This window comes from Somniosus microcephalus, chromosome 2 (genome assembly GCF_052327205.1).
Source record: "Somniosus microcephalus isolate GS21.2 chromosome 2, FLI_Smic_1.0, whole genome shotgun sequence".
Taxonomy (NCBI): Eukaryota; Metazoa; Chordata; class Chondrichthyes; order Squaliformes; family Somniosidae; genus Somniosus; species Somniosus microcephalus.
The window spans coordinates 279,769,035-279,793,594 of NC_140988.1; the positions used below are offsets into that span (position 1 = coordinate 279,769,035).

The following is a 24,560-nucleotide window of genomic DNA, read 5'->3' on the forward strand; positions in this document are numbered from 1 at the left end:
TGTACCTCACGCAGGTCCGCTCTGGTCGGGCGTCGCTGCTCACTCCACTCCCAGGTCAGCCGCTGTGGTCGGGCCTCACCTCGCCACTCCTTTTAAACTTGCTGCGCTGCTTGTACCTCACGCAGGTCCGCTCTGGTCGGGCGTCGCTGCTCACTCCACTCCCAGGTCATCTGTCAAGCTGAGGCAGGAGGTCAGTGGCCACTGAATCAGCTGTTGAGTCGACAGCTTCAAATTTCAAGTTAAAGCTCCCACCTTACAGTGATATCATCCCTCAGCCACAAACTCTTCCTCACTGCATTTCCACAACATATTCACCATGCTGCAAGTCTTTGCACAAGTTTCCATCCTGTGTAACCAGGCTGTGTTGATCTCCTGGGGAGGTGTCTTCCACCCATTGGAAGGGACGAGAACCAACTGCGTGCTGTGACTCCCTCCATAAGCATATGGAGGGAGTCATGGGAGAGCTTGGATGCAGCCCTGTGCCTTTGTGCAGTCAGTGTCAGTGTTTGCAGCACCTCAATGCTGTAGAACACTGACAACACAAATGCCAAAATAAATCTGGACATGGTCCCTTTAAGGAAACCGACTGATGACGCGTCATCATATAACGTCACCAGACCCACTTCCTTGAATTTGCTGGGAAATGTGCTGGGCGGGCTTAACAAGCCCGATCAAGGGAAATTCATTTCACAGACCGGGATGGAGCCAGCAGCGGGGTTTGGACCCGCCACCTACATCGCCCACCACGGACCCACCGAAGTCAGCAAAATCGTGGCCTTAGAGTTCCATCCTTGACATCCCTCCTTCCTTTCTTTATATAACTCTAGCTGCCACTTTTTCTGTTTTATTATTGGTTTCTCATTGTACATGATACCCATTTCCCCAGCATGAATCCTTTCTGGATTGCTGACAATTTGAAATTTCATATATTCTCAGAAACCTAATTCTGTCATGTGATCTACGTACTATTTTGTCCATGTATGTCATATCTAATGGTGTACTTATACTGTCAATTTCAAATTGATGTAAAGTGATTTCAGATGCATATCAATAAAAAAAAGTAGTCTGACTACTGAATACCCCAGGCAAGCAGCATTGAAAGGGAAGAGAACCTCCCTGCGTGCTGTGACTCCCTGGATAAGCACATAGAGGGAGTCATGGGAGAGCCTGGGTGCAGCCGTGTATCTTTGTGCAGTGCTTGTCAGTATTTGCAGCACCTCAATGCTGTAGAACACTGACAGCACAACTGTCAAAATGAATGTGGACATGGCCCCTTGAAGGAAACTGGCTGATGATGCGTCATCTGATGATGTGTCATCAGATGACGTCGTCAGACCCGCTACCTTTTAATTGGCTGGGAACCTTGCATGGCGGGCTTAACAAGCCCAATCAGGGCAAAATCACTTGGAAGAGGTGGAATGAAGATGGGAGCGGGGTTTGAGGCCGCTGCCTACTCCGGCCACACCGGACTCGCCATGACTGGCGAAATCGCAGCCTTCTTTTCCAACTGTTGATGATTACTGCTCCTGCATCTCCATCTTATACTTTATTTTTATCTTAGCTTAAAATCATAAATTCCTTATAAGGTTTATCTTTTTTCCTCCATTATTTTGATCTATCTTGAGATAGATTGCTGATATTTATTAGGTAAGGGTATCAAGGGATATGGATCACAGATGGGAAAATGGAGCTGAGGTGCAGATCAGCCATGATCTAATTGAATGGTGGAGCAGGCTGGAGGGGCTGAATGGCCTACTCCGGTTCCTAATGTAATAAAAACAGAAAATGCTGGAAATACTCAGCAGGTCAGGCAGCATTTGTGGAGAGAGAAACAGCGTTAACGTTTCAGGTCGATGACCTTTGGTCAGAATTGTTCCTCTCATTGATCCAACATTTACTGTATTACTTTAAGCCCCCTTTCAAAGTGATGGCTAATTTAGAAAGAAAGACTTGCATTTATATAGCGCCTTTCACGACCACCGGACGTTCCAAAAGCGCTTTACAGCCAAAGAAGTACATTTTGATTTAGATTTTTTTTAAACTGCTAAAATATATCAATTTTGATGTCTCGTTTTACAAAACAAAAAAGGTACTTCCGACGCGGTTGAGCCGAGTTCCCTTCCTGAAAGGTTACGGTCAAGTCGGTCGAATATGTTGGGCGTGTTGGCGGTGCGGGTGGAGAACGCTGCCCCTTTAATCTGAAAGGTGCCGGCTCAAAGTCACGTTGACAGCATGTCGAATGGCAAAGTCACGTTCCTGGAGATTCTTCCCGTCCGTGTGACATCCTGACAGGGGTTTGGATTGATGGTTGGACGGCGGTGCAGACAGACTGCGGCGGGCAAAGTGGGGGGGGGGGATAGAGAGTGGGCGAGATAGGAGACAGGCCGGCGGGCGGGCGGGAAGCGGATTAAACCCCCCCCCCCTTCCAGCATCTCAAAGGAGGATGGGGAAGCAAGATGACAGGGGGAAGAATCAGAGCATCAGGATGAATGTTCTGCCAGGAGGGGGAGCAGCAGAAACCGGATCCAACCACAACAAAGTCGAAGAGTCTTGCAGCAGCAGCAGGGAAGCCGATCCGACCAAGGACACCGCCAAATGTAACACGAACGGAGATTACCGATCGCGAGGCAGTCTGCACTCTCCTCCAGGTGCCCATCACTGCCACCAGCGAGGCGACCAGCCTCCCGCCATGGAAGGGAACCCCAAGCAGACCTACAGCATGGAGCAGAAAGCGGACGGCAATGTGGTGTCGGGGAGGCAAAGGATGGAGCTGGAGGACGAGCCCGGCCGGCAGCAGCAGCAGCAGCAAAGCGGGAAAGAGCAGAATTCGGTGGGCTTTAAGGTCGAGGCAGGGGGAGGGGACGATGCGATGCTCGGCCAGGAAGGCGATGATTTCCCGCGGTACAGCTCCATGCAGAGCCACTTCACCGCCTTGCTCCAGCCCGGGGTCAACAAGTTTTCCCTGCGGATGTTCGGCAGCCAAAGGGCGGTGGAGAAAGAGCAGCAACGGGTCAAAACGGCCGGCTATTGGATTATACACCCGTACAGCGATTTTCGGTAAGTTTCCATTAGCATCCAAATAACGGGACCCGACTGGGTTATATCCTTGTAATTTTTTTAATCGCTTCTCTAAAGATGAACTTTCTAACTGCTATAGGTCAACCTGTCATTGCTGCTTGGAGCACTGACAGAATTTCCATATTTCTGAGCAACAAAGTTTCCGCGAATTCAGCTCCTGGAGAAGCTTTGGATCCCATCATTTCTGTAAAAGAAAGTCACCCTTTTTATTGCAGGTTGAGCAGGTTATACTGGTTAATCCATAATGACCGACCCCAGCCCTTGCATTGGATTTAATCTGATCGGAACTGAATTCGACAGAAACCTAAAGAGTGCTGGGGCTTTTGTGTGAGTTTTCTTTCATTATTGTGGAATAATCGGTCCGCCCACAGAATAAAACGAAATTGAAATATGCAGATGATTGCGTTTTTTGTCTGTCATTGAAACTGAGGTTTTTTTTTAATAAGTATTTTCAGAAAGAATGAACAAACTAAGGGACACGTTCCAACTCAGCCATCGTTTCAGCAGCAAGCTGTGCACTGAGGGGACTGAATTCAAATTCACCTGTTTTATTGCTGAAATTCGGTATTTTCTACCGTTGTCCTGTTCCATAAATGCCATGCTTGGCTTGTTTAGCTCTCTGGCCTGATCTGAGGTTACTTTAGTAGAATCTATTCACTGAGATTTCATATTAAAGGGGCAGGAGGGGATCCGGTTGTGATCTTGCCGCACAGCCGCCGGCTCCCTCACTCCCTCAGTCTGTAACTATCCAAGGTAGCTCAAAAAAAAACACACACACACACACCATCAACAGCCCGGAAAAAGCAGAAAACACGTGGAAAATCTCGCCACATGTCCTTTAACATTCCACACCAAGGCCGAATCGCAAACTTCGGATTGATCGCTCTCTCAAAATATAATTGAATAACCTTAAAAAACAAACAAACGTGGCGGCCCGTCAGCGAGTCAAGGTGAGGGCCGCCAGGAAATGCTGACAACTTGCAGCCGAGATCTGATCGTGCCCTTAAAAGCAATTCGGCTCTTGAAGCTGTCAAGTGCCCATCTATCTATATAAATAGCTGTGAGGGCGAGTGCAGCATTACTGACCACAACTAGGGGCTTCGGAAAATATTTGTTTTTCTCCCCATGACTGGGATTATGATGTCACTAACATTGTTATGGGTAGCTTTGGACAAACATATTTGTGCATATAGGAGTACACAAAGTACAATTATAAACCAATAGAGGTGACCGGGTTTCTGAGTGAGAAAACGTGCGGTGAATGCACCCCAGATGCTTTCTCTCCCTTAATGCCTTCAGAGACGGCGGGAGAATCTGTTGCAATAAAGCGACGGGATGTCGATAAGCGGGCAGTTTTGAGACCGGAATTGAACGGACCCATCTCTTGTCGCAAGATATGTTTTTCGTATTCAAGTCCACTCACTGCCTTTCAGTCCCAGTGCTGCAACTTGCTGTTTTTGTACCGCATCTTTGGCGCTGACTTGCGCCAAGATTTGCGATTGCGGCGGTGCGAGGTGTGACTGCCCCACCTGGGTCGGTAGCGGCAAAGTGAAGACTTTACTCCCCGAGAGGCGATCTTGCATCATTTTAACATTGCGCCGGTAATGTTATGCAGGATGTGTTCTCAAGCTTTTAAAAACCGCGTGTGTTTAAAAAAAATCATAACGGACGCTGCGCTACCTCTCTGATTACTGAAAAGAACACAAGAGTCTGGGCAGTTCGCTCCCCCAATATTGGGCGAGACATCCCCCTGGCAGGCGGACGCACAAGTGGCTCAGTCAGCCTGGAGTCCACAGTGGGGAGGATCAACCTGTCTCCACGCTGCTCAGATGCTGGGTGACTGCAGTTATTTGGCCCAACCGCCTTTTTTTTAACAAATGCAGTCTGGTAGTCGATCTTTGGAGTTGATACAAAGAATTATTTGTTCTAATTTATTCTTGCTGCAGTTAATTTTTTTTGGAAAAATAATATAATTGGACTTTGGCGATTTTCTTCAGTATATTTTCCAGTTTGCATCTGCAAGGATGACATCCTGTGAAATGGCAATATTTTAGTACCAGTTTGAGAGTGATGCCGAGATGGCAGTACATTGCACTGCATGTTCCGCATTGATTTTAGTCAGACAAGTGGAGCTCACACACTGCTATCCAAATGGCAGTTCAAATTTTAAATATTAGCAAAGCTTTGATGGGATAGTCTGTTAAACAATGTTTAATATGTTGGTCCCTTGGGAATTCTTAAGTTTTCTTGGCAGTGATTGAAGTTATACTGCCACTAGCGCAAAACTGAAGCGATGTGAGGCTGGCTCCTTCAGGTAGTCGCACACTTCTTACCAAAATGTCAAATAACATCTGTTTGGTGACTTCACTCCCCAGTTACTATGCAGTTGTTGCATTCATGCAACAAAAAAACATACCGCATTGACATTAAGATTGCAGTAGAATTAAAAAATGCCAGCAAATGTGTTTAAAAGACTGTCCTAAATTGAAGGATTGTGTGTTGTTGCGAGTGTCATAAAGTACACGAGCCAAGCTGAAGCAGTTTATAAAGTCCCCTGACCTTTGAGGTTGGATTCGAACATGTGAATAACTCTCTGGTGTTTATTAGCATAATTTATACGGTGTATCTGGTCTCATATGTCGGTTTGTTTCTCCATTAAACTGTTTTGATTCATGGGTGGAAGCCAATGACATAAGGTTCACTTTCTTCTCTTTTCATGCTACTCCATTAGCTTTGCCAAATCGTGCCCAACTTTTGAAATTTACCTTTATTCTTGTTCTAAAATCTTTTAGTGATTCTCTTGTTCTAAGTCACCATCGCTGACATCCTCATTCATTTTTTCTACATCTTTTCTGACCTTTTTTTTCATAGTTCTTTAAGGAAGATTTCCTCTTATGTGCTGATTAACAAACTGATAAACCCGCTTTATGAATTTGTTACACATAGGGCAAAGAAGAAATCTTCCTGCATTGTGTCCCCCTGTTCCACACAGTTGTTTTTCTTTAGCTCATCCTATCACTGCTACTCCTCAGTTATCTTTTGGAAAGCTTAATACCTGTCCAACCTCAGGAGGACTTCATGTATTACCTGAGAATATTTGTCCTTTAGCTCTTTTGATTTCCACCCCCCCCCCCCCCGACCTACTGTTTCGCATGGTCAGACACCCTGTCAGCTTTTTTGACTCTACTATCCCAGACTTGTCTTTTATCCTGTTTAATCTCTCTGTCTCTTGCTCATGTGCTCACTTATCTCACACTACTTCTGACTGACCCATCTCTCTGTCTCTTGCTCATGTGCTCACTCATCTCACACTACTTCTGACTGACCCATCCCTCTGTCTCTTGCTCATGTGCTCACTCATCTCACACTACTTCTGACTGACCCAAGCTCCTCACCAGCCAGGTTAAGACTGACTGGATGTGAAGTCTAGCAATCAGTGTGCTACTTCTCCTAACATCAGGCCCGCCGCACTTCTTGACTATCTTGCGGCCTGAGAGCTGCATAGTCTTCTGTCACTCGGTGGTTTATTTTTCAGTAAACCACTACTATTAAGCCATTATTTCATTTGTAGCAAATGCAGTGTGGAAAAAAGTCAAAAATTGTTAAAAAGCCATGCCAGCTTTTATTCTCTTTTGACACAGTTGCAGTGCAATATTTATTTGGAAAAATTCCAGAGTTTTTCAGTAGGCTGGTGCACCATTTGTGCTGTTTGAGATCATTGCCACATCAATTGTATGGTTTCAGTTCATTACCGCACCAGTTCTGCTGTTAGAATTCATTTCCAGCTGTGTTTGACTTCATCATTGTCATAAATGACAATGTTTGAATTCATTACATAGATGCTATTACATAGAATTTACAGCACAGAAATTGGCCCAACTGGTCAGTGCCGATATTTATTCTCCACACGAGCCTCCTCCCACCCTACATCATTGAACCCCATCTGCACTTCATTTAACCCTAACTGACAGGGACCTCAATTGCCAACATGAAGGAGGGTATACCAGTTAAAACTCAGGGCTGGATTTTACCAACCTCAGCGGGTCTGTGGCGGGCGACGTCCATGGCAGGTCCCAACCTCGCTGTTGGCTCCAGCCCACTGTCCAAAATGAATTTCCCTTAATTGGGCTTGTTAAGCCCGCCCAGCGCATTTGCCGGCCAATTGAAGGAAGTGGGTCTGATGACGTCATTTGATGACACATCATCAGCCGGTTTCCTTAAAGGGACCATGCGCAAATTCAATTTGACAGTTGTGCTGTCAGTGTTCTACAGCATTGAGGTGCTGCAAAGACTGAGAAGCACAGCATAGAGGTGCACGGCTGCACCCAGGCTCTCCCATGACTCCCTCCACAGCACGCAGGGAGGTTCTCTTCCCTTCCAATGGGAGGAAGAGACCTCCCCAGGAGAACAATGCAGCCTGATTGCACATTGCACAGGAGGACACAAGCAGGGATGTCGTCAGGAGGACCAGGCTGCAGTGGCACAAACCTTTCAATGATCTCAGTAGATCACGAAACATTACCGCAAACCCACACTCAACCTCATCCTGCTGTGCCACTCATCACATCCCCATCACTCTGCCTTCCATACCCTACTCCTTCACATCCTTATTCACACCAACTTACCTTGCACCTCCACCCATCCCTCTCTATCTACATTATCACATCCCCATCTCACTAACCATCCCTCACACTCATCCTTATCCTAGTCCAATCATACCCACTAACATCACATAAGGGTAGGCACTTGGGTGTTTTATGCAATGTTCATGTAAAGTTTCTGTTAATGTGGTGTCAAACATTGAAACCTTTATTTTCAACACGTTGCGTTCTTGGTCAGATCTGTGTGCACCTTTGGAAGTGGCTTAGTGAGTTGCAGTGAATGGTGAGACATAACGGTACCCCCTGCAATGGCGATGAGTGTGAAAGGAATGGCTTCGGCATTGTCGGGATTCTTTATGGTGTTGATGTGGGGTGGTGCCAACCTGGTGCATCATATGGCAGCCAGGGTGTACTGGATCAAGTGAAGTAAATCTGGCCATGGTGAGGCCATTCCTGGCCTCCCAGGCAGCAATGTGGTCGGGTGCTGATGCCTTCTGTCTTCCGCAATCAACTGATGCTGCACAGAAGGTTGGTGTTCAAATCAAATCAAATCAAATCAAATTTTATCGTCATTGTTAGTGCACAAGTGCAGTACAACGAAATGTAGGCTTGCGGCTCCCGAGAGTATACATTTAGATTAAGACATTTAAACATTCAACATACATTTGGCTTGTAATACATTAACATAAACATAACCATAATAAAGTGCATTGACAGATGTGCAGGCTTTAGAGTTTATTTGTGGAGTTCAGTAGGATGACAGCCCTGGGAAAGAAGCTGTTCCTAAATCTGGTCATACGGGTGCGAATGCATCTGTAGCGTCTCCCAGATGGCAGGAGGGTGAACAGACTGTGGCTGGGGTGGGTAGGGTCTTTGATGATGGACCGTGACCTCCGTAAACAGCGTTTCTGATATATGTGCTCTATGGTCGGTAGCCGGGTGCCGGTAATGCGTTGGGCAGTTTTGACTACCCGCTGCAGGGCTTTCCGGTCATAGTAGCTACAGCTGCCATACCATACTGTGATACAGTTTGTCAGGATGCTCTCTATTGTGCAGCGGTAAAAGTTAGAGAGGATCAGGGGTGACAGGTTACATCCCTTCAGCCTCCTTAGGAAATATAGGCGCTGCTGGGCCTTCTTCACCAGAGAGGAGGTATTGAGTGTTGGTGCTGTTGGTGTTGGGGCTGATCGTGGTGGGATTCTGAGGACCAAAGTGAGATAGTTTCAAGGGCACCGATGCTGATGTAATAGATGGCAGGTGAACTTGAGATGACAGAAGCGATCTGTCAATCGTGAGAGAGGTTGTTCCAATGAGGTGACACTGGATAGAGAGTTTACTCCAAACACTTGCAACCTGCATAAAGCTCAATCTGTCTTCCAAATGCAGTAAGCAACAGCTTCTGAGCTTGGAAAGTGAACAGCTGTGAGATGGGAGTTTTTATAGCACATTTGCAGCTGTTAATTAATGAGATGATTCCATGGTCATACAACTCCCGACCTCCTTACCTGACGTGATCCCTGAGCAGCGTGGACCCTGTGGGCGACCTCGTAAAATGTAAAGCTGAGCTCAAAATACTTCTTAATGGGCTGTTAACAAGGTCATAATGACCTGAATTGCATTCCTCACCGTTGCGTGTCGGGTCTGTTCAGTGCTGACAGACCCGACATCTGGGAAAGGCGCATGGTGGCGGGTTGACAGCAGGGTCCTGACCCGCTGTCAAAATTTTTTTTCCCACCGACCCGCCACCAAACACGCCCGCTGACCCCCCAACAAATTTTCCCCTCAATTTCTAATGGGACAATGAGAAAATGCACCAATTCAGTGTAATACTGAGCAATACAGACCAACAAGGTGGGTGTTTGTTGTTGTTGATGTGCTCTTACTTGTTTCTAGTTATCAGCAGGATGTTGCTATTGCCCTGCATCAAGTTAAAGGGGGAAAGGGAAAATAGACCAGGCTTCCTACTATTGAGCACTATCCAGGATTGTTGCACCATTTGCACAGTTTGAGTTAATTGTTGCATTTAATTCAAACTGGTGTGGTAATGAACCACACCATACAATTGGTGTGGCAGTGATCTCAAAAAGCACAAATAGTACACCAATAAATAGCATACTGAAAAACTCTGGAATTTTTCAAATATTGTACTACAACTGTGGAGAAAGAGAATAAAAACAATGTTTGAGTTCATTATTGCACCATTTGTGCTGTCTGACTTCACTGCTGCACTGGTTTTGAGGTTTGAGTTCATGCACCAGTTTGGCTATTTGACTGAATTGCCAGCTGTGTTGTTTGGATTTATTTCTGCGTCAGTGTTTCGTTTGAGTTCATTGCTACACCATTTGTGATGTAGGAGAAATATACAGGTTATTTCTCATTTCAGTAGTCCTGTCTGGAGAAGCCACATTGACAAAAGCAAACAAGCTGAGAGCAGCACTTTGATGAAAATAAAAAAAAGGATTATAGCATCATGTGATAAACACTAGGGTGTTCGAAGGTTAGTTTTTGGAGCGTAATGTTGTTTTCAGTATTTTTCTAAACTGTTATATATCATATGCAGGGCTGCCTTTTTTATTGTTTATCAGTAACCTTTATTTGACATTCCAAAATACAGCAGTTTAACAAACTTACGATGACTTTTTGCCATTTGCAGTGGAAAACATTGTGCTCTTTTGATTTTTTTAAAAATTCAGTTGTTTATAATATGCGGATCTTCAAATGTCTCTTGTGGTAATTTGTTCCAATAAGAGAACAGGCCAAATCCTTTATTAACAACACATTTAAAAAAAAATCTTTAATTCAAGATAAGGTGATTCAAAAGTTTTTAATACCGTTTTCTACTTGAAAAATTTTCATTTGGTAAATGCACATGCAAAATAGCCAGTACCTTGCTGCCCTTGCTCCCCTTGCAATTTGACAGCCATTACAAATTGCACAGTGGGACATTTGTTGCCCCTAATAACCTTCCCTTTCCTGAAGGCACCAATTCATGCCAGCAGACCTCGAGTACTTTAACCAGTTCTTCCTGTGTGAATCTAGATAGTGAGGGGTAACAGGGTGATTGACCTTGGAGGGAGCCAAATCCGATCCTGTCCTTACCCAATATTCACATATACTTGCCTTCCAGTAGAGGTCACTGGATAGTGCTGAAGATCAGGAAATCTTGGTCGGAATTTTGCCGGCACTCAGAGGGCAGGTTCGGAGGCGGGTCCGCTGTCAAAATCGAAAAGATTGACAGCGGGTCGGGATCCCGCTGTCAACCCGTTTCCATTTCAGTTTCCCAAGTGTCGAGTTTGTCTTCGCTTTACAGACCTGACACCAAGTGGCGGGTGAGCCAATTCAGATATTTAAGAGCTTGTTAAAAGGTACTTAAACACCATTTTGCCATGTACATTTTACCAGCTTACTCACGAGGTTTCCGGCGTTCGGGCATCACATCATGTAAGTAAGTCAGGCTGTCAATGACTCTCCATTCCTCTGAATAGTTGACAGCTGCAAAAGTGGTATAAAAGCTGCCATCCCACACCAGCACCATAAAGCATCCCTGCAATGCCCAAGCCATTCCTTTCACACTCATCACCATTGCGGGGGGGGGGGTACTGTTATGTCTTACCATTCACTGCAACTCACTAAGCCACTTCCAAAGGTGCACACAGATCTGTCCAAGAAGACAAAGTGTGGAAAGTAAAGAAAATTCATTAAATATATTCAAGAAGGAGTTAGATATATTTCTTAAGGCTAAGGGGATCAAGGGATATGGGGAGAAAGCAGGGACAGGGTACTGAATTTGGATGATCAGCCATGATCGCATTGAATGGCGGAGCAGGCCCGAGGGGCCGAATGGCCTACTCCTGCTCCTATCTCCTATGTTTCTATGTTTCTATTTCAATGTTTGGTAACACATCAACAGAAACTTTACATGAACATTGGCGAAAACACCCAAGTGCCTACCCTTGTGTGTTGTTAGTTGGTATGATTGGACTAGAAGGAAGGTGAATGTGTGGGGTGGCTAATGAGATGGGGATGTGACGGTGTAGATAGAGAGGGATAGGTGGAGATGCAAGGTAAGTTGGTGTGGGTAAGGATGTGAAGGAGTAGGGTAGGGAAGGCAGAGTGATGGGGATGTGATGAGTGGCACAGCAGGATGAGGTTGAGTGTGGGTTTGCGGTAATGTTTTGTGATCTACTGAGATCATTGAAAGGTTTGTGCCACTGCAGCCTGGTCCTCCTGACGACATCCCTGCTTGTGTCCTCCTGTGCAATGTGCAATCAGGCTGCATTGTTCTCCTGGGGAGGTCTCTTCCTCCCATTGGAAGGGAAGAGAACCTCCCTGCATGGTATGATTCCCTCCATTAGCATATGGAGGGAGTCATGGGAGAGCCTTTGTGCAGTGCTTGTAAGTGTTTGCAGCACCTCAATACAGCAGAACACTAACAGCACAACTGTCAAAATGAATGTGGACATGGCCCCTTTAAGGAAACCGGCTGATGACACGCTTCCTTTTAATTGGCTGGGAACCTCGCAGAGCGTGCTTAACAAGCCCAATCAACGGAAAATTCTTCTCACAGAGCGGGATGGAGCTGGGAGCGTGGCCCCAACCCGCCACCTACCTCGGCCGCACGCGGCCCTAATGTTTTTTTCACCCATCACTAGCCAGAGGCACTGATGCCAATTGTAGTGAATGTAGCACTGCCCCGACTGAGGTCAATTCATTCAGCACAGAACACTGGATCTTCCTGATCTGTATGGTTCAGTACTATGCTGTGCAATGCATTTATCCACTAAGGTATCGGGAGAGCTGTGTAGAACACAACTTTTATGTAGAGCCTTTTAGTCACAAGTACAGAATGAGAACTATCCCTGGCACAATGTTTTGTTTTAGGCTAATTTTAAAAAACACTAATCTTTGCGGCTCAATGCCAATATGTATCTAACAGTTGAAAGACTTTATATACAAAAATATCCTCTTCAGCTGCTGTCAACTGTACTTCTGCAAATTGTCACTCTTATAGTGTTAACTTTTTGAAATCCACTGCAGAGGGCTTTGGTACAGTAAAACCCAATCTCATTGAAGCACCACAGTGAGGAAAAATACATTTCTAGTTGACCTCGTGCCAAGAGTCATAATCAATAATTTATAACAGGAGTTGAACATGAACTATAAATATTACTGCTGTGATTGCATTTCAGAGTAAGGGTCTCCTGGAAGGAGAATAAAATTAATTAATATATTTATGTGGCTCTTCTATTAAAAGACTGGTAACTTTTGGGTTTAATTTATTTCAGTTTGCCTATGTGCGAAATCAGATGCCTGATTTGATCTGTGCTACTGACACAACTGATTGGTGACTAAAATTGTATTTGTATAATGTTCTCAGACCAAACCCAAATCTACTTACCAGCATAAGTTCTGGTTTGAAGGAACAAGTAAAGAAATAGCCTCAAGTTGGAAAGAATCCATTATATAGTTAGAATTACATAATCTTCTCTTTTATTCCACTTAAGACTTTGGCATTTTTTGGACCAAAAAGAAAATAACAATTGATTGTTACATCTTATCTACTTACTCAGATAATATTGCTAGTGATGAAATTTGCAAGAGCTATTTGGGTACCTCCAATTCCGAAATATTTAACGGAAGGAGTAGTAAATGTATGGATTGTCAATTAGATAAATGTTTAAATGGATGAGGACATTGTTCAGAGTTAGCCACAAACATACGTTTATAGTTCTGCCATAGTTTTAGGAACTTGGTACAGGAGTAGGCCATTTAGCCCCTTGAGCCTGTTCCCCCATTTAATGAGATCATGGCTGATCTGCGACCTAACTCCATAAAATTGTTTTTAATTCAACTACAGTATTGGTGTAATATAGCAATATCATTTTCAATGGTTTCTATCATAATCCAGGTAGGCCAATGCGAAGTATATTGTCAGCACAGTGCTACACTAAGAGAGCTTACCCTTCTGAGACTTTTTATAAGTCCTCTGTTTTGTAATTTAAATTTACACCCCCTACAAAGTGCAGGAACAGTGAAGGAAGTGCAATTATAGGATCATAATTGCATTGTCAAGAAAGCATTACCTGAATGTGAAAAAGAAAGGATGCATAGAAATAGTACTCTGTCAGACTGCATCTGCATTCTTCTTGGAAACAGGATACAAATTACTTGAGGTTTGTGATAGGCGTCTTCTTAGTGCTTGGTTCACAGCTTGCACAGTGAACCTTATCAGGAGCCTGTGGTCGAGGCGATTTCATTCAAGTAGCTTCTCCCACATTGACGCTTTTCTCGTTCACCCTTAACCTGGATGAGGTGCTGCTAATGGTAGTGAAACTGCTTTACTAAAATTTGATCATAGTCCTCGAATGGCATTCTTATTCATGTTCAGCTGCAGAAATGTAAGTGGAAGATTAGCTGTTGGATATCATTTTATAATTACCCATTATAATCAAAATTTTAATATCACCAAGGTTGTGGATGTTTATTGTAAGGCTGTCTTCTCCAGTAAAATACTGTTTCTAAGAATTAATTGGATGTGTCTGAACTGGTACGTGAGGAGTGTACTTCTGTGAGTAAAACATCGATTAGAGATAGCCACAGTTTGTTCTTCACAGATTGGAATGATCACAGCCCAGTCAGACTTATAGAAGTTTTTCTAACCCACTTAGGACATGGGTGTTTGAGGCAACAATACAAATCTTGCTGTTTGAAAGTGTGTTAAAAAAAGCGTGCAAACACAATTGTAGCACAAATTTTAAGAATGATTTTTTTCCCAGTCTTGTTCAAAGAATGATACTGAGCCACCAGACTACAGATTAGAGAAGGTGTCCTTTCATGGAGGAGATAGTTGGTAGTTAGGTGTAAAATATTACATTTATTCCACCCTGGATTGCAGTATGTTTTTAGTACCTCAACATTGAGTATTCTATATGCCATTCCAATTTAATTTTCAATTATATATGCTTAATTGCAATGGGGTGAATTATTATAAATGTGGAGGATGACTTAACAGTGCTGATTACGTTACAGGATAAGTTTTCATCTGTCTTCAAAGATTTTTGGTTATGATATTGAAAAATATCAAAGCAGGTATTAAGAATTAGGGACACTGCCAGTCCCAAGGATGTGATGGTTCAAAAACTAGTTTAAAATTCTGTGTGATTCTGATCACTCTGAATAATTAAAAACAATATTTGAATTGGTGTTTTAACTGTTGAGAATAATAGACTTGTCAAACACTCAACAAAAATGGAGCAGCAGTATTCGTATTTCTACAGACTTAAAAATATATTTATAGTTCCAATGAAATGTATAGGCAGAAATTTAAATTAGCTCTGTGACACATTGTTAAAATATGAGCCTAGAAATTATGCTGTGCAATATAACCGTACAAATGTTTAATGCATTATTTTAAACAAGTTAAAAAACAGACTAAATCATTTCATATAATTGCATAAAGCACTCATAAAGTAGCATCACACAGTGCAATTTTGAGTCTTTAGTGTTCTTGGTGCATTGAGTGCAGTCATTAGGAGGAACTGGGCAACAATTCAGAAAATCGCTTTAGTCACCATAGTGTAATATTTTATACAAATGAATGAGAGTTTAACAGTATGTATGACATAAAATGTAGCTGCAGTTTGATGCAAAGCAGTAATATATCAAGGGTTTCAGATTCTGTGCTGTCATTAAGGCACGGAAATGAAGCTTAAGTAGTTTGGCATCATCATCTGAACCTCACACTGTAGTCTGTGCTTTTCTTTACAATATATGAAGACGGAACTTGTAGGGATTGTTTTATTCTATCTTTACTAGCAGTTGGTGTTTGGAGACGGGTGATGGATGGTAGGCTTCCACAATGTAACTATAGGACTTGACCAGCAATGATACTAGATATTATTTCACTGGATGTTACAGGGGATTAGAGAAGTGATTTTTCAAGGCTCCTCTGGAGGCAGCAGTGCTGTGAGCAGCAAAGGATGGCTGGCAAAGGCAGCATTAATTCACTTTTTGTCTGGCCATGGGTAAGCTGAGTGTTCAGTCTCCTTATCCAGACCAGCAGTGAAGTGTTTTCATTGCTGACCGGCACGGGTTTTCCCTGATACTGTAGCGGGTGCATATACAGAAAATGAAAGCATCTCCTAAATTTACTACCTGAGGATTCAGTTATTTTATTTGTTGAGTAGTTTTGCCAAAAATAGTTCAGATATTCTATCCAGTGATTGCTGTGTCACACAGACAGAAAGTCCCAGATCTGTGCTCTGTGCTGAGTTATTTGGTCTGAACCGGGGAAATGGTTCCTCAACGCCATTCGGTTAGGGAGGGGGAATCAGCTTGGGTTCCCATTCCTGATCACTATCCAGCAACTCCTGTTGAAAGTGTATGTGCAGATTCATTGGATATGCAGATTCATTGGATATGGATAGGATCAAGCTTGACTGTAATGCCCTCCAATACAGTTAAATAGCCCATTGGCACTCACACAAGACAGACGCATGAACGATGGCCACTTGGGCTAGGTACTGGATGGCGTCTCATACAGGTGAAAGGGTGCCCCATTCAATATCTTCAGGAGAGGAGGGGAGAAGAGAAAATTGGCAAGAGAAAGAATTACAGGTATGTCCAGAATGCAAATGGTATGTTGGCCTTCGTAGCAAGAGGGTTCGAGTACAGGAACAAGGATGTCTTGCTACAGCTGTACAGGGCCTTGGTGAGACCGCACCTTGAGTATTGTGTGCAGTTTTGGTCGCCTTACCTGAGGAAGGACGTTCTTGCCATGGAAGGAGTACAGCGAAGATTCACCAGGCTGATACCTGGGATGGCAGGAATGACATATGAGGAGAGATTGTGTCGATTGGGCTTATACTCACTGGAGTTTAGAAGATTGAGAGGGGATCGCATCGAAACCTATAAAATTCTGTCAGGCCTGGACAGACTAGATGCAGGAAGGATGTTTCTGATGGCCGGGGAGTCCAGAACCAGGGGTCATAGTCTAAGGATAAGGGGTAAGCCATTTAGGACTGAAATGAGGAGGAATTTCTTCACCCAGAGAGTGGTGAACCTGTGGAATTCTCTGCCACAGAGGGCGGTGGAGGCCAGTTCATTAAATATATTCAAAAAGGAGTTGGATATATTTCTTAAGGCTAAAGGGATCAAGGGATATGGGGAGAAGGCAGGGACAGGGTACTGAATTTGGATGATCAGCCATGATCTCATTGAATGGCGGAGCAGGCTCGAAGGGCCGAATGGCCTACTCCTGCTCCTATCTTCTATGTTTCTATGTTTCTATGTTTCAGCAATGAAGGATGCTGACTTTCTGAATATTTTAGATTCATCAATTTTATTTTGTTTAGTTATTACTAAACTTGTTCCTATTTTTGTTTCTTTATGCTAACATTAATCCTCTGAGTGAAACGTGAGTTGGGTGACTGATCAATGCCTCTGCCAATGCCAGTCTGTAACCATCTGCTGGGAGGTGGGTAAGAGTGGCCTGGGTGTCTTTCCCTCTTACCAGTGGGGAGTGACCTGTCAGCAACAAGCACTCTTGGTCGACATTCATCGCATGTCTTAGAGTCATAATGGCCTAGAAATTCGGTATAGCCGCGTTTGGGGCGCTAGTCCTGGCGATGCACAATGTTTAGCGCCAGGCGCAATTTAGCGCCACCTAGCGCGATATTGGGTTGCAGCGCCCCTAAAGGTGATTGCGGCGCTAAATCAGGCGCTGCACGCTACTCTTAAGGCGCTAACCCGGCGGCGCAACCCAATTTCGCCGCGGCGGGACGCAGCGAGGGTGCTGTCAATAATCACTTTCCCTGAGACACACTGGTGCCGGCCAGCTCTTAAAGGGGCAGGTCAATTGGCACCACCAGACACACTCGCTGCCTTGTAGGCCTTCAAAGCCTTCTGACACACTGCACCTCCGGCATGTTCATGTAGGAAAACTGCTGTCGGAAAACCCTGCCAGCGTAAGGTCTGCTGTGGCGACGTCTGTTGGCCCTCCTCCATCTGGCCATGCCCGCCCCCCTCTCCCAGCGTCTCAGTGCCCTTTCCAGATGATTCAGCAGCAGGACGTTCCCCTCCAATGCAGCCCCCATAATAAGTGCCCACAGGAAGGTTCCCTGTTGTCAAGACTCACCAACAGCAAGGTGATGGTCAGAAGGCTGAAGATTGTCTGCCTGCTCTGGCTCAGTGGTCAAATGGTTCTCAGTGTGCAGCTCAGCAACTCTTTGTAGCTCTCGAGGAAGTTGTGCTCCAAAAATGGCTGCCGCTTTTAAACCACACCAGTCCCCTTTAAATAACGCTCCTCCAGCTCAAGAGCGACTTGGTAAGGTCCAGGTAAGCTGTCACTATTCGGAGGAGGGCGCCACTGAATTTCCGGTCCGGGGCACCCAAAAGGCGTTGCTCACTCAAATGATGTCATAATCAGCCTGCGCACATGAGCGGGCGCTAAGATTTAGCGCCGGCGCTAAATGCATGCTCAATATGGTGCGAGGCGCTAGGCGCCTTGCGCCCGCCCGGAAATTGGCTAGTGCCCCACTTCTCGGCCTCTTTAGGTGTTAATCGGTGGCGCTAACAACCGAATTTCTCCCCCATAGAGTCATAAGGGGAAAAATTCAGTATCACCCCGTTTGGGGCGCGATTATTGACCGGGCGCAACGATTAGCGCCTGGCGCTAATTATCGCCTCCGACTGCAAACTTGGCTTTTATCGCCCCTGGAGTTGATTGGAGCACTAAATCAGGCGCTACACACCTCTCTTAAGGCGCGAATGCCGAGGAGCGAGGCGCTACCTCAGAGCGCTGGCGGAGCTCATGTGATGTCAGTCAGCAATGGAACACAGACCCTCTGGCGCCGGCCAGTTCTTAAAGGGGAAGGTTGATCTTGTTCTCTATCCACATCCTGCTCATTGCAGCCTTGAATCTCAGCCTGGAGAGACCTGTACAACAAATCTACTGGAAAGAGAACAATGGTGAGACCCAGGGAAAGAGCTCAGAGTGCAGCCCCCACAGTCTCTTCTAAACCGATACAAGGAAGGGCAAATCAAAATGAACCTGCAAAGTGCTGCTCGGTACCCAAAACTCCTTCACACAGCGTTGAATCTCTCCAGAAGTCTCTCTCTCTCTCTCAGAATGCGTGGTTCAAAAATGTCACCAACAAAAAATGGCAGGAAGCGGTCGCCTTTAAATAGCGCTCCCCCAGTCCCTTCCTGACTGCAAAACGCTCCCCTCAACCTGTTATTGCTAGCGGCAGGCGGTAAGGCAGGAGGCGCCACTCAATATCCAGTCCGGGGCGCTACCGGGGCGTTGCACACTCAACTGACGTCACGATCTGCCGGCGCAGGAGATCGTGGCAGAAGTGTTTAGTGCCGCTGCAAAATGTCAAGTTAATTTCGTGAGTGGCACAAACATCGCCGCGCGCAGGCGCTAGTTGCTTTGCGCCCCATTAGCGCCCTCTTAAGGCGCTAATGGGAGGCGCAAACCAACTGAATTTTTCCCCAAAAAAGTTATACAGCACAGAAAGAGGCCCTTCGGCCCATCGTGTCCGCGCTGGCCATCAAGCCCTGTCTATTCTGATCCCATTTTCCAGCACTTGGTCCGTAGCCTTGTGTGCTATGGCATTTCAAGTGCTCATCTAAATGGTCTTGTGAAGAGTAAAACTGGCTTTACTCAGTCGTGGTCTCCAGGCTCAACCTATGAAAATAATGGCCCAGAAATTCGTGTCGGGGGCTTCCCACGGGTGCAAGCCCCCGACCTACACTTACCTAGTGCGCCGGCAGTTGAGGCCTGGGCCTGCGTGGATTTCCTCTCTGTGGCCCGGTCCAGCTCCCAGCGCGCTGTGCTTGCATGATCCAGCGGCGTAGTTAGTGCGATGCGTCCACTGGGATCACGTGAGCCATGGGCAACCAATCGAAGGAGGAAAAAGCCCATTCATGAGATTGACAGAAAGAACTGTAAGTACTGTAGAAAATATAGGGACAGCGTGATCTCCTGGAAGAATTTCGATCGCCTAGATGGGTCGGAGAGGAATTTCCCAGATTTTTTTCTCCCAAATTGGCCATTGGGTCTTTATCTGGTTTTTCGCCTCTCCCGGGAGATCACATGGGTTCGGGTGGATGCAGAGTGATAGAAGATTTGAGGTTAGGATCAGATCAGCCATGATCTTATTGAATGGTGGAGCAGGCTCGAGGGGCCGATTGGCCTACTCCTGCTCCTATTTCTTATGTCCTTATGTCCTTAACTGTTAAACTAATGAAAACTCCGGCCCCCAAAACAGTACTTACCCTTCAAATAAATATTTTTAAAAATCACACTTTTTAAATAAACTATAAATAACATTAAATAACTATTTTAAACAATAATTTAAATTTTTGAAAAAAATAATTTTAAAGAAAAACAGAGCTAAAAATACACTTACCTTACTTTAAGGTATTTAAAAATAATAAACCTGTAGAAAAAATGTTCTAATTTTAATTAATTGACCACTTACCTTTTAAAATGAAGTCCTTAGGTCGGGGGCTTGCACCCGCGGGAAGCCCCCGACACGAATTTCTGGGCCATTATTTTCATAGGTTGAGCCTGGAGACCACAACTCAGTAAAGCCAGTTTTACTCTTCACAAGACCATTTAGATGAGCACTTGAAATGCCATAGCACACAAGGCTACGGACCAAGTGCTGGAAAATGGGATCAGAATAGACAGGGCTTGATGACCAGCGCGGACACGATGGGCCGAAGGGCCTCATTCTGTGCTGTATAACTTTTTGGGGGAACTTCCAAAAAATATATATTCCACTGAGAAGAAAAGGGTGTAAAAGAAAAGACAGCCATCCGTGACTAAGTAAAGAAATTAAGGATAGTATTCGACTAAAAACAAGGGCATATAAGGTAGCCAAATCTAGTGGGAGGATAGAGGATTGGGAAAACTTTAAAAGACAGCAAAAAATAACAAAAAGATTGATTAAGAAAGGGAAGATAGATTATGAAAGTAAATTAGCAAAAAATATAAAAACAGATAGTAAGAGTTTTTATAGTTATATAAAAAGAAAAAGGGTGGCTAAAGTAAATGTTGGTCCCTTAGAGGATGAGACCGGGAAATTAATGGTGGGAAATATGGAGATGGCAAAAACACTGAATGAATATTTTATATCAGTCTTTACAGTAGAGGACACTAAGAATATCCCAACACTGGACAAACAGGGGGCTATAGCGGGGGAGGAGCTAAACACGATCAAAATCACTAAGGAAGTGGTACTCGGTAAAATAATGGGACTCAAGGCGGATAAATCACCTGGACCTGATGGCTTACATCCTAGGGTCTTGAGGGAAGTGGCGGTAGGGATTGTGGATGCATTGGTAATAATTTTCCAAAACTCCCTGGACTCAGCAAAGGTCCCGGCAGACTGGAAAACTGCTAATGTAACACCCTTATTTAAAAAGGGCAGTAGACAGAAGGCTGGAAACTATAGACCGGTTAGCCTAACATCTGTGGTAGGTAAAATTTTGGAGTCCATTATTAAGGAGACAGTAACAGGACATTTGGATAATCATAATTTAATAGGACAAAATCAGCATGGTTTTATGAAGGGGAAGTCATGTTTGACAAATTTGCTGGAGTTCTTTGAGGAAGTAACATATAGGGTGGATAAAGGGGAACCAGTGGACGTAGTGTATTTAGACTTCCAAAAGGCATTTGACAAGGTGCCACACAAAAGATTATTGCTTAAGATAAAAAATCACGGGATTGGGGGTAATATTCTGGCATGGATAGAGGATTGGCTATCTAACAGAAGGCAGAGAGTTGGGATAAATGGTTCATTCTCAGACTGGCAATCAGTAACTAGTGGTGTTCCGCAGGGGTCAGTGCTGGGTCCCCAACTCTCTGCAATCTATATTAACGATTTGGAGGAGGGGACCGAGTGTAACATATCAAAGTTTGCAGATGATACTAAGATGGGAGGGAAAGTAGTGAGTGAGGAGGACATAAAAAACCTGCAAGGGGACATAGACAGGCTAAGTAAGTGGGCAGAGATTTGGCAGATGGAATACAATACTGGAAAGTGTGAGGTTATGCACTTTGGCAGGAAAAATCGTAGAGCAAGTTATTATCTTAATGGCAGAAATTGAAAGTACTGAAGTACAAAGGGATCTGGGGGTCCTGGTGCACGAAACTCAAAAGGTTAGTATGCAGGTGCAGCAAGTGATTAAGAAGGCCAATGGAATGTTGGCTTTCATTGCTAGGGGGATAGAATATAAAAATAGGGAGGTATTGCTTCAGTTGTACAAGGTATTGGTGAGACCACACCTGGAATACTGCATACAGTTTTGGTGTCCATACTTTAGAAAAGACATACTTGCTCTCGAGTCAGTACAAAGAAGGTTCACTCGGTTAATCCCGGGGATGAGGGGATGGACATATGAGGAGAGGTTGAGTAGATTGGGACTCTACTCATTGGAGTTCAGAAGAATGAGAGGCGATCTTATTGAAACATATAAGATTGTGAAGGGGTTGGATCGGGTGGATGCGGGGAGGATGTCCTCGATGATGGGTGAAACGAGAACTAGGGGGCATAGTCTTAGAATAAGGGGCTGCTCTTTCAAAACTGAGATGAGGACGAACTACTTCACTCAGAGGGTGGTAGGTCCATGGAATATGCTGCCCCAAAAAGCTGTAGAAGCTACATCATTACATAAATTTAAAACAGAAATAGACAGTTTCCTAGAAGTAAAGGGAATTAAGGGTTACGGGGAGCGGGCAGGAATTTGGACATGAGTCTAGATTCGGATCGGACATGGCCCTGTGGGTAGCGGAGCGGGCCCAGGGGCCGTGTAGCCTGATCCTGCTCCTATTTCGTGTGTCTAATTCTGTTAGATTCAGGAGATGGTTCTGTAATAGTAGATTGGCGGTTAGGATCAGATCAGCCATGATCTTATTGAATGGCGGAGCAGGATCGAGGGGCCGATTGGCCTACTCCTGCTCCTATTTCTTATGTTCTTACGCCTGGTTTTTAAATGTGTAAAATGTAGAGGCCTTCACGCACGGAAAAACCTGTAAAAAAAAAGGAAGTTCAACGCGCACGCGCAGACTCCCGCGCGCACGGGTTCGACCTCTGAACCCCTTCGTTCAGAGGATCAGAAATGCCGGTTTCCCGCGTAGTGCATGCAAGAAACCGGCACTTCCATCGGGTCCACGCGTGTGGTAAACCACTGTTTGTATTCCACTGTGTACGTGCCTGTACATGCCTCGGCTGACTCCTCCCACGAATCCAGGTATAAAGGTGACTGCTCCACAGCCCCTTTGTATTCTGGACCGGTCGACCACTCGAGGCACACCTTCATTCTCTTGTTAATAAAAGCCTGTTAATTACTCGCTTAATCTCAGTATTTCGAGTTATTGATAGCGCATCAATTTTATTAACAAGATTTTTATAATGGAGAAGATCCTCACACCAGCATGCCTGAACTTAGATCATCGGGAGGCGGACTCATCCACCAAGTTTACTCACTGGCTTAGGTGTTGCGAAAAATTCCTGACCGCCTCCGCTGCAATCAAATCGGACGAGGTCAAACTGGATGTCCTGACCTCCAAAGTGAACCACCGAGTGTACTCGGTCATCCAAGACGCCACCTCGTACGCGGATGCTATCAAGCTCTTCAAGGACCAGTACACGCGCCCAGTGAACGAAGTGTACGCCAGGCACCTTCTGGGGAGTCGTAAACAACAACCTGGGGAATCGACCGAGGAATACCTTCAGGCACTATCTGTGCTTGGCCGGGCCTGTGGTTGTAAGGATGTAAAGGCCGCCGTGTACACAGAGGAACTTATCCGGGACGCTTTTGTAGCGGGCCACAAGTCCAATTACACCCGACAGCGACTGTTGGAGCAGAGTGACCTCGACCTCAACAAGGCCTCTGAACTCGCACTATCATTGGACGCAGCCTACCGGGGCATGGATGCCTACTCCTCTGCACCGTGGACGCCGCGGGGAACGACAGCCTGGGACACGGTAGGACCGTCTCATAGCGCCGTGCCACCCCAGCCACATCCCAGCAACGGCCCAACTACCGCAGCAGTGCCCCAAGGCCAGAAATGCTACTTCTGTGGCCAGGCCAAACACCCCAGAGCACGCTGCCCGGCGAAAAATGCGATCTGCTCGGGCTGCGGGAAGAAGGGACACTACGCCAGCGTCTGCAGGGCCAAAGCCACCCCGAACCCCAGCAGCGCCGCGTGTGGGCCATGCGGGCCGCCATCTTGGGCCTCCCCAGCCATGTGCGAACCACCGGAACAGCAGCCATTTTGGACGCCTCCAGCCACATGGGGATCATGGACGCCGCCATCTTGGATGACAGCCGGGACGCACCAGGCCCCCAACAACGCCTCATCTGGTACCCGCAGCGACACACCGACCCCTACGCTGGCCTCCGTTACAGTGGACCAAGCGAGACCGCACCAGCTGGCCAGTTCCACAATGGACATTAAGTTAAATGGTCACGAAACAATCTGCCTTTTTGACTCTGGGAGCACGGAGAGCTTCATCCACCCCGACACGGTGCGGCGTTGCTCTCTCCCAGTCCTGCCTGCGCACCAGCGGATTTCTATGGCCTCTGAGTCCCAGTCGGCGGACATTGGCGGCTACTGCGTGGTGACACTCGTAGTAGACGGGACTGTGTACGATAATTTTAAACTTCTGGTCCTGCCCGACCTCTGCGCTGCCGTTCTACTGGGGTTAGATTTTCAGTGCCACCTTAAAAGTATTACGATGGCGTACGGTGGACCCCTCCCCCACTCACAGTCCGCAGCCAGCAGCTTCCAAATTGCCCGCCGCGCACCAGGTGCAACCTCTCCACACTCAGAGTCACCCCCCCCCCCACTGTTTGCTAACCTCA

At 45.6% G+C, this 24,560-nt stretch overlaps 1 protein-coding gene across 1 annotated transcript in view; it reads left to right on the top strand.

Annotated features, from left to right (window-relative positions):
* The first annotated feature begins 2,387 nt into the window (after positions 1–2,387).
* LOC147123421 (potassium/sodium hyperpolarization-activated cyclic nucleotide-gated channel 1-like) overlaps positions 2,388–24,560 on the top strand; it is a 370,149-nt gene continuing 347,976 nt past the window's right edge. The window contains exon 1 of the mRNA XM_085972621.1: positions 2,388–3,057. Within this exon, the coding sequence (XP_085828747.1) occupies positions 2,444–3,057 (614 nt within the window). The 5' untranslated portion in view covers positions 2,388–2,443. The remainder of the gene's footprint in view (positions 3,058–24,560) is intronic.